The 15,485-nt window shown below is 39.9% G+C and overlaps 1 protein-coding gene across 1 annotated transcript in view; it reads left to right on the top strand.

Moving 5' to 3' along the window:
• The first annotated feature begins 10,593 nt into the window (after window positions 1-10,593).
• Window positions 10,594-15,485, top strand: part of LOC121961330 (IQ motif and SEC7 domain-containing protein 3-like) — a 120,681-nt gene continuing 115,789 nt past the window's right edge. The window contains 1 exon segment of the mRNA XM_042511276.1: window positions 10,594-11,299. Within this exon segment, the coding sequence (XP_042367210.1) occupies window positions 10,692-11,299 (608 nt within the window). The 5' untranslated portion in view covers window positions 10,594-10,691.

Below are 15,485 nucleotides of genomic sequence, written 5' to 3'. Positions count from 1 at the left end.
CTGGAAATATCATATTTTTACTTCTTATACATATTTGCTCTCTAACAACAGCCCTTGTTATTTGCCTTTTTAAAAACATTTTTGTTGAGAATTAAAATATTATTAAAGCTCAGATTCCAGGTAAGAACCAAATAAAATAGTCTTTTTTTATTATTGTAGTTTAAGGAGAAGGGGTGTAGTGGTTTACCTAAACCTCCAGGCACACACATAACCACTTCAAACACATTGTTTTTTTTCCAAGAAAGTAAGGCAGAAATGTATTAATTTACTTCTCCACTTTCACATTCCCTTGTTGGTTTGAGGCTGCAAACCGGCGACCTTCCAATAACAAGCCTGTGACCTCTGGGCTTGTGTCGCACTAACTAGCTAATGTATGTGTCTACAGCTCTCTGTGGTGATGCGACAAATAAGCAGCTTGAGGCAAATCCTGTTTCTTTTCTAAATGTTAGTCTATATTTGGAGGTAATGACACAGAAAAGGAGCTTTAAAAAAAGCATTAGACTGGTGGATTCTGGGGTTTAAACGGTAGGAGACACACATACACACACACACACCACATTCCCCCTTCGGTCACAAAGTGTTAATTGTATTCAGAGCGAGAGGTAAATCTCTTTTCAACCTCAATGAAACATTCACAAGCAGCAGATGGAAACAAAATGATGAAGACACATATTTGTTATTCATCGCTAATCCATTTGACCCAGCAAAAAAGTTGATAGCTAACTTCGCCTCACTTGAACTGAAACTGCAAGTTGTCTAATGAGCCAGACTTATTTCATATTTTGGGTTCTGAGATTTCTTTGTCATTGTAGTAGGCAGTCATGCACCCCTAATGTTTAAATATCCATATTATAATGGTTTCTGAGGTTCAGTTGAGTGTGAAGAGACAGCAGACTGAGCACAGGAAATGAAAAATTTAAATAATAGCTGAGGAGAATATTATGTTACCTCAATGATATTTATCTTCAACAGTATTCATTAATTGATTTTTTGGACAGTGTAAAAAGTTGTAAACTCAACATTAACATATGAACCCTCTGTAAAGTTGGTTATGGCAAGCAAAACTGTACACACACATTGTTAGGTTAGCATTCTTTTGGAGTCATGTTTACGTCCACCTGATCATGTAAATCCAATACTCACTCCCCTTTTAGCTCTGTTTTTGTTCTCCACCAACTGCTGAGGGTGCTGTGCTATCAGTCTGACAGTGCAGACTTACGAAGCCACATTAGTTCAAAAAACGTCCCACTGGAAAGTCCATTTTTCCAAAACTAACATGCAATGTCAATGCCAAGTCCAGTTTCTTCAGTAATATACACTCCCTACAGTTAGTTTCAGTTTTTCAGCGGTATTTGAGCCAGCAATCCCAGCTGTTTTGACTAACCCTTTGCAGTGTTTCCCAGCTGTGTTTAAACCATCAGACCCAGTGTTTTCATCGACCCATCCATGCTTTTTAGGCAACCTTTATGACGCCAGACACCAAGCGCGCTTTGCTCCTAGACATAACCACACTTTGGAGCAACAGGCTGTCAGAAAAATGGGCCGCCCATTCTCAATCCGAAGTCATTAACAATAGTCATAACATTAAAAAGCCCTTACATAATGTTTATTATGTCAAAATGTGGAAAAGGAGAACAGCTGGAGCAGCTTGTCATTTTGTTTCTTTGCATCAAAATAGAATTTTTTCACAGCTTCCTACCGGTGGCCGACTTGTTGGATTCTCTCTTTCTTTCCTTCACCTTCTTGAACAGGTTGGTGCTACAATATTTGTGAATATCCAAAAACCTGCTGATATCTAAGTCTTTTATACAGCGTGTTTCTCCTTCCGACCAGATATGTGGTATTTTCTTTTGGGCATGCATCTCTACCCCAGCCTGCAAACTGTTGACGAGTTGTTTTTTGTACAACATTCATGACAATGCACAGAGCTGACCGTGAACAGACAAGAGACAAACTGCAGTAAAATCCCTCGTTGAGATGCATATTCTTTATTGCAGGTATTCAAGTGCAAATAATGCTCCTAAAACCTGAAGCACACCGACATATCTCACATGTCAGAAAACGGCCTAATTCAAGACATTTAAACAGAATATGCTGTTCATATGACCTGCATCAAAGTGAGAATATTGTCATATTAGGGATAATAGGGGAATTTTGGTATGCATGTAACTGTAGCCAGTGTCTGGACTTCATGGGGTTTTATCTTGCTACTGCCGAGATGATGCTTGATAATGAAATCTCTCTCTGAAGTCAAAGCACCAAAGTCAAATGCCAAATTTTAATCATCACACCATCTGTTATCTTTACTTCATTCACCTGTCTCTCCTGATTGAACCGTACTTTCATGCGGTCAAGCTTTATCTGATTGCAGTCTGATCACCGAAAATGCATTTTAATGCAAGGTATAAATGGGTGCATGAGTTGTAAGAGGTGACAGTTAAGTGAGAAATCTCTTTCTACATTTCAGTCTTTTCTGTGTTTTTCGTGTCTTTCTCTAAAAGCTCTTTCAGGGCTGTTTCATCAGCTTCAGCGGTGGTTCACAGCAGGTCAGGTCTCACCCCACCCACCTGTGATGGGCTTTGGTCTGTCTTTGTTCCCCTTATACCATATATCCACCTTGCTGAACAATGTTGGAGGGAATTTATAAAACACACCGGGAAGTAGGTCGATATGGAAGTGAGTCAAAGAATATTGGCAGATTTTGATTTTCTAAGTTGCAACATAAAGTATTGGCACACCTTTTAATGGACTGTTTGAATTGCTCAGAATTATCTGAGACTTATTCATAGGTGTATATTATATAAGGTGGTAAAAGTCCAGTGGTTTTTGTGGTCTTGCAAATATTGACCCTATAAGATCCCTAGTCCTTGCAAAATCTGACTGAAAAGTCACATTGTCTTTATGTTAGAGGTTGTCAAACTTCGGTCTTTAAAGAGCCTTTAAAAGCATTCAAGTGCATTTAAGGCATAAGAAGGGCTGGGAAGGTCAGTCACAGACAAGGAGCAGTTTCTAAAAAGTCAGGTTGATAATATTATGAGAGTCGCTTATGGCTGGAGCACTATGTCAGGTGAACAACATGGAGGTTGTGAAAACTGAAAGTGGGGAGGTAAATACAAACTTGGGTTACGGGGGAATGAGGACCAGGTGTTCAGCCAGGTGGATCATCAGGTGATTGGCAAGGGCATGAATGGTTACACAAAACGACCAGAAAGAGACACAAAAAGTTCACAAAGAGACGCAAACCCTCCAGATGCTTAATAATACCAAGTTGTCAATGTGCATCTTAATTCCAGCACTGCACCATCCACACTTTCCCACCCATCACCTCTAATGCTTTAAGTTAATCTACAATAGGTGCCCGTGGCCTTGCTCCCTTCTCATTATTGATCTCCTCTGAGCCAATAGGGAGGGAGAGGGGGCTGATGGGTATTGGTTTTGGACACCAAAGCTGACCAGGGGTCAATGAGATGCAGCCATTAAAGATTCTCCATGCTTTAATCAGGTGGAAGCTTTAAGAGCTAGAAACACATTGGGAGGAGAAGTAAGATCTTATATCCCTTTCCCAACAAAATTAGCGCGTGCATGCAGAGTTTTAAATAATGGGTAACCTTGCAAAAAATAGGCTATAGACTGCAGTCCCATTGCCAGTAGAGCAGTAGACCTGTACATGGCTCTGCAGCAGACTAGTGTGCCTTGTGTGTGTGTGTGTGTGTGTGTGTGTGTGTGTGTGTGTGTGTGTGTGTGTGTGTGTGTGTGTGTGTGTGTGTGTGCAGCAGGGGGTAAACAATAAAAAGCAACATGGACAGAGGTCTCAGAAAATGTTACTTTTGGTTTTATATGTCTCTTACTTATCCAGTATTTAAATTTGGGGTAGACTAATTTGTGGGAGTGAGGCTTTATATTCAACTTAACAAAAATACAGCTCATTTAAACTTTTGCAGGAACAACTGAAAGACATTAGGGGGGCATTCTCCTTCCCTCTTTTTCTAAATCTGTGCAGTATGATTTAAAGACTTCTGGAAACAATGTATTTCTCCAAATTGGGATAAGATACAAATATTTCCCAAAGTCTGCGTGTTATGGACAAGATGGCAAACCAATGGGAATTTCTGGGAAAAATCTCAGAGTTATAATTTGACACTGGGACCAAAACACAGAGAGAAACTTGCTCAGCTGATCCTGTGTTGCCTCAGGTGTCCCCTGAGTGACTGTGTGAACAGCCTGTCTTTATTAATATTTAATGATGATGCTGGAATTAATGACCAGGGAAGATGTTGTTAAAGTGCAACCATGGTGGTACAGGTTTACACAAACAGCTATTTTACATTCAAATCTTTAAGACTTATTTGTGGTTTTGACTAACTTTACTAAACTGAATGTATAAAATATAAAGCGAATCTTTATTTACAGCCCCTTTTCATAACCCACATCAAGCTTTTATCAAAGCTTAACACTCCTTCTGTTACTCATCTGCTTCTCTTTTATCTCTATCTCCTCCTTGGTGTAGAGTTACTGGGGAAAATCAATGAAGAATAATGGCTTTTACCTGAATTCACCTCAGCAGTGTACTTCTTGAATTGTGTTTGTGCAGTATTTCAAACACTTAGTGTGGGCTTCACTTACTCCTACTGGATTAAACTTTTCAATTGAAATTAGAAATCTTGAAGGACATCTTATACATATATTTTAGGAAGGTTGACATTTGTGGTTTTGAGTCAAATTGCTTGACAATATTGGATGTATTGGTATTAAATTTAGTGCAGACATTCATGTTCCCCTCATGATTGATGAGGAACATTTTGGAAACCTTTGACTTTTCATTGAACGTCACCGACAAGAAAGAGTTTTCACTTATCTGGTGAAATATTATAACATCTACTAGATGGATTGACACAAATTTTGGTATGGACATTAATGGCCCCCAGAGTAAAATATCCTCTTCTGTACCGAGTTTATTTGGCATCCTAAGAGAGCTTCCACTGGTGCCCAATACTTTGGTTTATAACCAATATTTATAAAACTGATGACATCCCCACGAGCACTAGTTTTTTTCCCATATTTTTTTTCAAATGGAATCCATTAGTAAAAAGCAGTGACAGTAAGAGTGCTGATAATAATAAACTAAAGGGTTAATTATGATTTTTTAAAGTCTGGCTGTATCAGGCTTAGTCTGTAATATTTTTACTGCCTCACGTTGCTGTCAGACAGTACTTTCCAACAAGGAACTAAAGCCATCCTATCACTCTCTTCAAAGCCAGCTGACCCCTTGGACAAAAACAGTAATTTTAACTCACAGAAAATGGGAACTGCTGATCTACAGCTGCCTTGATTGGTAAGTTTGTTTGTGTTATTGTATAATTTTCAGAACCAAACTAATGTGGCCTTCATACATTTCCTTAGCTTCCATGCCCAACGCTTTCTCATACCTAAACAAGAGGGTCGTCCATTTTCACTGTTGACCAAAACAACTTACATGACCACAAAACATAATTTATTACCATTCTAACATTTGCCGTTTAAGCATGTCCTTGATATCATGAAACAATTGCAGTTCAGCACCAAAACTATTTGGTTGGGTTTGGAAAAACATCATGGTTTGGCAAAAGGTTAAGTACTTCTGTCACTAACGAAATATTTTGTATACCAAGTAACATATGCCACAAGAGTATCATGTTAACCATACTAGCATACTTTTCCTACGCTGTTATTAAAAGGAACAAATGTTGATTTTAGGACACGAACGCCAGTCTTCTGGGGTGAAAGCCCTGCGTTTGTTTGACCCATCCAGCAAACATATCAATATTTGTACAACATTTTGCAGGCTTTGTGGGTTTTTACACTACGCCACCTCACTTCGTCCTCTGCTCCTGTAATAATCACTTTGGTCACTGAAAGACGCCACTTTACAATAAACAAAAGTTTGGATCGTAAGAAGGTGCTGGCACAATCGTATTTACATTATAAGCTTGGTGACATTTACATTAAGCTCTGCAGCCCAGCCTCACAGAGCTGCTTCACTCTTAGTCTTGTTTATAATAAAAAGATGACCTTCAGTTCATGTTGGAATTTAAAAAAACAAAACAAAACATTATATTAAGACAGCTGCATGCTGTGCAAATAGTAAACAATCCTTGTTGCCACTTGACTGAATCATTTAAAGTACTGTTTTCACCAGATGCTTGTCGTGTCAATGACTCGCTGACTTGCTCGTCTCAACTGGCACTGCTGTGGAGTGTCACTAATGAAGTGTAGCGTTTCAAGTAATTAATCTCTACCTGACATTAATTGCTTTATCGTGTCGTCTGCTCTTATCACTTCTGTTAATGTCATTAATGCTCCAAAGTCCTTGGAAAAATGTTAAATTTCTTTCCCCTCTCCATCAGCTTTTTTACTACGAGAACTTGCTTGACTTCTTTGGCATCATTCATGAGCAAAAGACGACAATGACAGCTTTATTTTGATAAATCTTTCCTTTTTCATTGTGCTTTTTTCCCTAAAACTTTTCTTGCCAAAGGGATAGTGATGACACATAAAACATCCATAACCAATGAGTCATCTTAGGGCATAAAATCTCTCAAATTCTGAGTCAAGTCGGGTGCATGCAACAAGCCATTTATCAATATTAATGAGAAACGCTGCCCCAAAAAGAGTCAAAGAATAGAGCAGTTTTCTTTTATGACGGAGTTTGAAGATCGGGGAAAAGCGAGAAATCACTGTAAATGCTTTAGTGATACAGCGAATGAGAGCTATCACTTCAAAGGAAAACTTTTTCAAAAATATACGTAGGTGTTGAGTGCCATGGCTATTCAAAACAAAGGCAGGAGTCCTTGTTTGTTCCAGACAGTCTTTGTCTTGAAAGGCATCTTTCTTTTTCTCCGAATGATGCTTTGGGTTCACAACAGTGCACTCAGTGTGTGTGTGTGTGTGTGTGTGTGTGTGTGTGTGTGTGTGTCTGTGTGTGTGTATGTGTGTTAGAGTCTGCATCAAACACTACTGAATAATGAGAGAGAATACAGCTGGTCTACTTTCAACTTAGCAACAAACCCAAGACACAACAGGACTCTGGGGAGTAAGCCTATATTGATATAACACAGTAGTTTTGAAATTAAAAGTTCCGGAGGAGGATCCGAAGACGGGGCAAAACTTTAACACTGCTGGCAAACTTCCAAACTTCTCTTTTTCAGGAGGGAGGAATTTGAATATCAATGATCTCTCTGAAGTTGTACAGGTTTTAAATGGAATGAAATTCGAAGGTTTTACCTGAGGTTTTATCTGCCTCTGAAGGCATGTTAGCTGCACTGCCGGTAATCTCAGTCAGCTGGTCAGTCCACCACATTTGCCTAGACTAAAATATCTCAACAACTGGATTGCCATGGATTTTTGTGCAGACATTCACGGTTCCCAGAGGATACACTGGAGTAACTTTTGTGATCGACTGGCCTTTGCTGTAGAATCACCATAGACTGTATGACACAGGTGGTTGTCGCCATGTTGCCCATTGGTTTGCAGACTACCGTTTCGAAGCCTCGATTTTTGCATTTGGCTGTCACATCTAGTTTTTTTGGAACCAGAAGTGACCAGCGACTAGGAGCATGCACAAAATGCCTGGGCCAGTTCAAGTCCGACTGAGAGTTTACATGGAGTAGCTCCATTTTTTACCGAATTATCTAGGTGTGTTAGTCTAACTTTGAGAAATCTGTTTTAGTACAATTTCAGTCAGACTAACATGTTTACTTGTGTTTTAAAAATCCAGTTTTAGTTGGAATTACACAATAATTCGACACTTTCTAACATCATGTAAATGTACTGACTCGTGAAGTAGAGCCTCACAAAACTACTAGTGTGGCTGTACACTCTAGTCTTATTCAAAGTTTTCTCATCTGCAGATGCATGGCACTGAGGCAAGAGACTTGATTATTTGTATCACACTTTGTTACCTGTCCTCTTCAGTTCAAGGATGTGTGGCCCTTTCAGGACTCAAACTCTTCTGGAAGGTAATTGGTGTTAAAGGTGGGATGCACCTCTTCCAGAGGAAGGTCCGTAATAAAAAAGGCTGGACCTTGCAGATGTCACCCAACAGCAAAGTCAGTACTTGGCTACATTTCCATTTTTACAATCTCACTGCAAAACTAATTTTTGTCTCCGTCCAGCCAGTCGGGCGTGCAAGCCATTTTTCACTCCATGCAGCTTGTAAAGCAGCCATATGGAAGGAGGGACCTGGCTGCACCCACACTGGCTCACCACTGAGGTCCTAATGCTTCACTGTCTCAAGGTCATATGATATTTATATTTCCTCTGAGCTATCTTAAACAAGTTTTATTAAAGTTTTAACATTGTATATATACACATCTATATATATTTCCCTTTGTTCTCATAAAAAATAGCATTAATCAAAGCATGTTGTTAACATCACTTGTGTTACTTCATTACACTGTGACATTAATTAACCACAATTTCAGGGTTACCATGATCAAGGAATTCCTGTTTTCCAGGCCTGGAAAATGGTTTGGAATTATCAGAATGTTTTGGCTACACACTAATTTGGCTTTTGTGTTAAATATGTTCATCAAAGTCCAAAAAGTGTTTAATGTTAGTGTGGAGGAGCATCGGACGGATAGCCATAGAGTTTAAAACTTGTACTGGGCAGTACACGTTTATTTCTGCTGTAAGGTTGGGCGTTTTAACATGGAGGTCTATGGGGATATACTCTCAGCCCCAAGTGGCCATTAGAGGAACTGCAGATTTTGGCATGTTTGCTCTGGCTTCATTTTTCATCCTCAGAGGTTGTTGCTTGGGTAAAATATTACAGAAAAGTTATTGATTTTTTTTTTAATTTAATTTTAACAAAACTGACATATGTTTTTCCTTTATAATCCTGTCGGTGTACTGTATTCTATTGCCAACAAACACAATTACTGTTATACATAAAAAACACAATTCACTGCACAATAGACCGACCAGTATACATTCCTGCATGTTTGCAATGCAATGACTGAATGGAAGTGCACATCTGAAAAACATCAAACTGCAGCAACCAGAGGAGCCGAGCACTCTCTCAGTGAGATATCACTTCAGTGTGTATCAGGAGGGATCATCTCTGCAAACCTAAAACCCATTTCCTTTCCTTGCTCTGCCTGCATGCTATCTGTCTGGTTGACTTGTTTTTTATTTCCCTTTTGGTAAATTCAGAGATACCGAGGCACAAACTGAAAAGCAGCCTGATCCAATTTGCAAAAATTCATAGTGCTATCTCAAACTAGCAGGAGCAAAGTAGAGTTTTTCCCCTCAAACGATGATTTGTTTGCATACTGGTGAATGTGCTCAAGAGAACCTGTAAAAAAAATGATCCACGTTTCATCAAATCATTTTCATACTGTGCTGCTAAGTGAGCAGCATTAGGAGGAAGCTATTACATTCTCCACCATGCCATTCTTTCATATTCCTGCAGGGCAACATCCCTCCCAAAAAAAAACTACCACCCAACACACAGACACTGCTGTGTGACAAAAAGAGCACCACAAGCGATACTAATCACATCACACATTCACATGGAGAACAGGGACGTCCCGAGCTCGTTTAATTCACATGCTTACCAGATTTTGTAAAAGACCACATCAAATATGTCTATATCCCCTCGCTTTTAGTGTGATAACATCATGCTTAAAGTAGAGGAGAAGTGGAGCGGTAAAAGCAAAGCAATGACTACATTTACATGCACACTAATATTCCACTGCTATTCTAAATATGACCGTTCTACTTGACCGTTATTTGGGGTTTTGGAGGATTCTTTCCACATGTATCACAGTGCATTCAGAATATGTGTCTCAACTGTTTTTAAGACAGTTTGTGTCACACTGCCTCTCACCTGTTTTCGGACAGCTCTGCGCATTGAACACACACCAACTTGCAAACAGTTTTTCTCAACTTCAGTATAGCAAGTGTGCTATATATCTGTATTATACTGGTGATAAATTCAATCATATTTGCATATTCTTTAACATGCTGAGAAAACAGAACAACCTGAACTCCATCACAGGCTCTTTGTGATGATCAAATTAAGTCAGACTATCTTTTTTTACTGAAATTGCTAACACTCAGAAAGAAAAAGGTAATTTCATTTGCCATTTTAAAATAGCAGAAACTTCACAAAATCAAGTAAATGTGGCTATATTTTAAGTAAATGTAAAATTTAGACATAAAGACAACACAAATTAAGATGAATTGTTGTAATTACCTTTCTTTTTCAAGGCAATCCGTTTCCAAGATTATTTTAAGATCAACTTGTAAGATTTTACAATGTGCAGGGGAGGAGACTGGCCAAGACACATGTGTGCTATGAGATGCAAAAACTGGATTTACGTGTGAAACGTGCATCACTGTTTCCTCTGCGTGTTGACATCACCGGTCCACTACGGCCCCGCCTCCGCACTCCGGTGATGTTGATCCCCCCCTTGCATCAGCACCATTTCTGGTATTGAGAGAGAGAGAGAGGGAGAGTGAGAGAGAGAGAGAGAGAGAGAGAGAGAGAGAGAGAGACTACCCAGCCCCAGCCGAGCGTACAGGCGTCAGACGGCCGCCAGAGCATCCCGGTTACGCACCGTTCAGAGGCCCCATCGACGGTTCGCAGCGCCAGAAAACAGCTGAAGAAGAAGTCAACACAGCCGGGCACACGGCCACATTCACCCTCAGTAATGGAGAGCCTGCTGGATAATCCAATGAAAGCCGTTCTCTACCTGAAGGAGCTCACCACCATCGTGCAGAACCAACAAAGCTTGATCCAGACGCAGCGCCAACGCATCGACGAACTCGAGCGAAAGGTGGAAGACCTGATCGGAGAGAACCGACAGTTGCGGGACCCTCATCACTACGTCCAGCAGCCCGCTCAACCACATCACCACCACCACCACCACCACCATCCGACGACTCACCGCAGCGCCAGTCCCCAGGCGCCGGCCCACCTCCACCAGCACCCGGGGAGCAACAAAGCTGCGGCTCATCTCGGCCAGCAGGCGCAGCAGCAGCAGCCGCCGCCGCCGCCGCAGCAGCAGCAGCAGCAGCAGCAGCAGCAGCAGCTTCCCGGTCTCTCGGCCCAGCCTCAGCAGCATCCCACCCCTCCTGCGCCGTCCTCCCACCACCCGCAGCAGCTGCAGCTCGTCCCCACCTCGCCGCAGTCACCCAAAGCGAGCCAAGCCAGCCCAGACTCCGGCGAGGAGGATAAGAGGAGCCCCTGCTGCAAGTCCCTGGTTCCGCAGACTCCCACCACTCTCTGCCGCTCGGTTGGACTGGCCAGAAAAGCGGAGTAAGTCATGCATCTCCATCTTAACGAGACTGTGAATTATGAGATCTCTTTGAATTTGATTTCCCTCACAAACAAACAAAATATTCATGTAAATAAATGCAAATCACCCTCAGTTTGCTGGATTTGAAATTCCATCAAACAAGCATCATCTCCTGTCTAACAGGCACACATTACAGACTCAATGGGCCTCATACAACAAACATACACCAACACATTTTTTCTTATTTTTCCTTATTCACGATTTGTTCTGATTTTATTAGTATCCACTGATTTTTTGGATTCACCAGTGTTTCCTTATTTTTGCTCTTCTCTTAGGTAAGAGAACATTTTATGACCGGTTGAGAGAACTCTTACCAAGATAAGAGAAAAACATCTTGTTTTCACAGTTCACAAATTGTTGCCCAGCGAAAGAAAATAAGGTTATACATTTTAGGAACATAAAAAAAACGCATGAATATAATTTAATAGAATTTACATTACATTTCAGAGTAATTATAATGGCCAGATTATTAATTTCAGGGCTAAAGAAATACTAGCATAGTTGGTACACTGATCCCAGAAATTACTGTAATTTCACTTTCATGTTACTTAAGTATTATAATCTCATGCCACATTCCCCTACCACTCCCTTACTATTATTACATTACATGAAATCAGTGGTCGATTAATTAAAAAATTAATTGGCAACTATTTTAATAATCATGCAAGTTATTTTTTCATGCAAAACATTCAATAGTTCCAGCATCACATATAAACTGTATGTATGAGGACTTGCTGCTTTTAATCATTTTTGATTTATTCAATTTATTTAAACCTTTTTGCATGCATACTTATACTTCAACACAAAAATACATTTCCCTGATATCACACGTATTTTGTTTAAGTGTATTTAACATTAGGCCTACATCGTTTTCACGACTGCAGAAGTTGTCCTTTTTACAACCTTTTTTGTGTCAGAGTCATTGCACATGGCACAAAATCTGCTCTTATATAGAGTTCAGGGAGCATTACCTATGCTAAAAGGTGACTTAAGATCAAATTAAGAGAACATATAGGAGAAATTTAAGATAACGTTGCTGCATGAGGTCCGATATCACATTCAGTGGCCCTGGTAAGATGGATATTTTTGAGTGTGCTCTGCAAATTTGTCTAAATATAGCACGTGTTTGGCCAGAAAACCCTGCGATACCCTCCAGGGCCATCACATATAATGCCACAGCCTGTTATCACCCACGTAAGGGTGTCAGCTGAGATTTTGGAAAACATGGATAGCAGCAATAATACAGTGAGATTTTAAGAGGCTTTAAAGGGAGATACTGTGAAATCATAGCCACTGTGTGCGGTCTGTGCTGGATTTGCCTTTGATTAACTTCACATCCTCCCGACAAGTGAGAGCTTAATTTCCTGACAGGTAATTCAAGCTCCTCCTGTATTTTCACATTATTCACTCAGTTGTTGCCCTGTGAAATCAATTGAATGCTTAATGGATATTGATTTTGAGGACCCAGCTTGCATTTTAGCAGTGGTGGTTTGTTACTTCACTACTGGGTGGGGACTGAGTGTTTTTTGGTGGCTTGTAACTGAGCAGAAGTTTGGTTAAATAATGCACTCAAAATTTTGGTCGTCTATACTTTAGATTTGTTGCCCTTTCCGCTGAGGTTCCCATGCCCCCTCATGTTTCCAAACTTTGCCTTTAAAAAAGAAAAAAGAACCTCATTTCACATTCATTTAGGGCTCAGCTGAGGCAGCGATTTCACAGGTGCCGGGAGAGCGTGGTGACATTGTAAACATTTTAAAACAAGCAAAGCGCCAACTCCTGAAGGCACATCACTGACTTAGAGACAAATGTCAGCACTTTCACATTTAAAAAAAAAAAGATGAACACCTACGTTCGAGGTTTGATTGTACAGACTGGAGCTTGTTAAGCTGCTGACGGATGTCACACTGGGAGGAACATATCCCGCAGGAACGTAATCAAAGACATAAAGACATTAGTGGTTGTTTATAAATCACCTTACAGGCCCTGGAGAGTTTCTAATAAGCCTTGAGAAGTTTGAAGCTACTTGCTTGTAGATATGACATTTTTCATGCAGACTCAATGCTATCAAAATTCTTTTTTATCAGTCTTATTGAGGATTTGTCTCCTTTTTCTATGTTATGTGATTGTAAACGGACTGAATTGTCGGGTTTGGGGTTGGACTACAGATATTTTTAGCACTTTTCTGATCATTTAGACCAAAATTCATTAATAGAGAAAATAATCGGCAGGTAAATCAGTAAGGAAAACAGCTGTTAATTACAGCCTGTGAGGACTTTTTTGGCAGTGGTAAAGGTAAAGATAACTGTATGTGCATCCTGCATATCTCCAATATCAGGACCTAGCGTCACTTTATATGCTTGTGATTTTGTGAGTCGAGGTGGTTCATCACATCACAGAACACATATTTCTGTGAAATGAGGATAAGCCTTTTATGTTGTATAACATATCCTCAGTGACTCTCTTAATTTAACATCGGCCCAGTCGCCAGAGGAAAATATAGGCATCTTACATCCCACAAACCACAAATTGGTTGCATTTGCATGGTTTATACATATCATATCAATGTTTCTAAAGTGATGTAGTATATCTGTTATCAGGAGGTGGAGGGGATGCTATGTCACCTAGATGGGATAACTGTCAAGCTGCAGACCGCTATTTGAGAACAATAAACAACAAAACCCGCTGGGAAAAGTGAGTCATGGCTGTTTCCAACAGCTTTTTAGGCTTTAAACATCTGTATTTTGTAGCACAGCATTTTGTTTTTCCAGCAGTTTTTTAGGCTCCCGAGGTGAGTGTTTTTTAGCGACCCATCGATGGTTTCCAGCGGCTTACTTAGCTCCAATCATGGATGTTTTGTAGTGATCTGTCTGTGTTTTGCCACCAAGGATAGTACCATAAGGGGCTTATTTTTAACTGAGGCATTGTTGCTTTTCCTGCTGGGATTGTGCCCCTAAAACCAGGTATTTGAAACCAAAATGTGATCTTTTCCTAACTATAAGCAAGTGGTTTCATTGTTGAAACACAATTTCAACTTGCAAATGTAACATATCCATAGTTTGCAGAAATGTATAATGCCAACTCATTTTTGTGGCGATTGGGTTGTGTTTTTAGTTAAAAATTAATTTCCGCATTGGTGATGTCTGCTGGTTGTTTGTATACATGAACTATATGCATGAAAACTGTGCCTTTAAAGAAGTATTTCATTGCCTGAAAGATTGTCTTTTTATAATATTGGACTGTCTGTGCAGCAAAAAGACCTAAATACTTTTGGATTTGATGCTACATGACCAGATAAAAACAGAGGAAAAGTGCATTTGCTTTTGCTCAAGAGGTAGCAAACCTACATTGACCAGAATGCACTGCACTGCTTCAGACCAAAAAAACCCTCCTGCTGGTGGGTGATGTAATGCTAGTCCCCTGACTTGAAACAATAGGGCAGCAAGCTCGTAACATTACAGTTAAACAATACATTAAAATGGGTTTCTGAAAACATTTTAGGTAATAAATAGACACTACAGTAACAGAATTTTGTTTTACATTTGATCTGCACTGCCCAGTTTGTGATCTAAGTTTGGTCTGAGTTTGAAAGAGAGAGAGAGAGTCTGTCTTTATCCACGTCTATACTCTTTGTGTCCTTGGTGGGGAGTGTACAAAAATGTAAAAGAAGGATCTTTAGTTCGAGCAGCAGTATTGACCCCTTTAAATTTGTCATATTTTAGTGTCTTACAACACTGAATCAAAGCAAATTCAATGACAACAATCAACAGTAAGGAATAACCTTTAACGTCAGAGCAAAAACAGATCCCTACAAGGTGATCTGAATCAACCAGAAATATGATACTTAATACTTATTTGCACATTCCACATTAAAACTGCAAATCCAGTCATAAATTCTCAAATGGATTGAGGTCTGGACTCTGCCACTGGATTTGGTCACTGCAGAGCATTAATGTTGTTATTTGAAGTCATTGCTGTGTAGCTTTGGTTTAAGCTTGTCTAGCTGGAAAACAAATCTTTTTTTTCCCAACATCTCCTTGTTGTTTGCTGCATTCATTTGCCCTCAGAAGCCTTCTGCAAAGAGGCATCCGCACACTATTTTTGATTAGTGTCAAAAAACATATTAAATCCCCTTTGATTCAATGTAGT

Source organism: Plectropomus leopardus, chromosome 22 (assembly GCF_008729295.1).
Source record: "Plectropomus leopardus isolate mb chromosome 22, YSFRI_Pleo_2.0, whole genome shotgun sequence".
NCBI lineage: Eukaryota > Metazoa > Chordata > Actinopteri > Perciformes > Serranidae > Plectropomus > Plectropomus leopardus.
This window is presented reverse-complemented; position numbering and strand designations above follow the sequence as displayed.